At 23.4% G+C, this 1,271-nt stretch overlaps 1 protein-coding gene across 1 annotated transcript in view; it reads left to right on the top strand.

The window, feature by feature from the left end:
- The window catches only part of LOC108570305 (WD repeat-containing protein 7), a 13,724-nt gene that overhangs the window by 4,366 nt on the left and 8,087 nt on the right, over nt 1-1,271 (top strand). Inside the window, exon 7 of the mRNA XM_017932143.1 lies at nt 1,128-1,154. Within this exon, the coding sequence (XP_017787632.1) occupies nt 1,128-1,154 (27 nt within the window). The remainder of the gene's footprint in view (nt 1-1,127; nt 1,155-1,271) is intronic.

Genomic DNA, 1,271 nt, shown 5'->3' with positions numbered 1-1,271 from the left:
GCAAATTACTTTAAATATAACAACGTAAAATTTTTTATTAAAAAAGCATTATTTATTAAAAAGATGTGAAGATGAAAATTAATGTTATAGCATGATATGGTAGTAATATGTATTTATTTGTTTTAACAAATAATGTAACAATCAACAAATCCAACAACAGTAATACTAAAATTGTAGTGTAAATAATACAATAAAAATTGTATAATTAAAAGCTGCAATAACCTAGAGATATTTTGGAAAAGAATTTTTTCTTATTATTTTTACAATATTTGGAAGAATGTAGTATGTTATATAACTATATTTAACAGAAAATGTTATATAAAATAATTGAAATGTAGTTACTTGTTTTAGTACTAATGTCACTTACAGTTCATTATTTTTTCTTCAATATATTTTATTGAAATATGTAGATCAATTTGTCTCAATCAAGCACAACATTTTTCAAATTAATGAAAACCTTTAATTTAAAGTTTTTAAAAGTAAATGCTATTTTATAGAAGCACTTGCTGGCAATGCACATTCAGTATTTGTTCTCCTTATATTTTTTTTATTTCATTTATCATGAACATTCATATTCTTCATTATATAAGACATACAAATCTTTAACTACCTACCTATATTAACTACCTATATTACACAAAAATTGACACTAGCAAATTTTAACTATTAAATAAATAACTGTTATAAATAGTTAACTCATATATTGTTTATTTAGAAGTATTGTAAATAGGATATTTGCAAAATATTTATTGCTTTTTTTTCTTAATAATTTTATTTTTAGCAAGAATATCAAATTAAAAATTAATACATATGCATTATATAATAAATAAAACAAATTGTTATAAAATTTTGTGAAATACTTATATAGAGATGACAAATTTTTTAAACTTTATTGATGTGACAAAATTTATTGAGCTTTTGTGATAAATGAAAAAAGAACACCAAAGATAATCACAACAAAAGTGTTATTAAAAATATGGTTTTGTTATAAATGTACTGTCACCAAATGTATTCCTGATTTCCGCATGTTACAAATAATTCATGATATGACTTGTTTTTACGGTGATGTGTCTTTTTCATATAATACACATCTACTACATTCTACGGTGGATCTGGTGTTCTTCTAGCAAGTTGAAGGGCAAGGCTCTTAGCAGGTAACCCTGCATTATCTCTGTTACACACTTTCTTCTTATGTTCTCCATTGTAATTTCTGCCTCCTTGTGTTTTTCTTTATATCTGTTTTACTAAGCATATTACTCTTCCACAGGTTT

The sequence above is a fragment of the Habropoda laboriosa genome, unplaced genomic scaffold (genome assembly GCF_001263275.1).
Source record: "Habropoda laboriosa isolate 0110345459 unplaced genomic scaffold, ASM126327v1 scaffold68, whole genome shotgun sequence".
Taxonomy (NCBI): domain Eukaryota; kingdom Metazoa; phylum Arthropoda; class Insecta; order Hymenoptera; family Apidae; genus Habropoda; species Habropoda laboriosa.
This window is presented reverse-complemented; position numbering and strand designations above follow the sequence as displayed.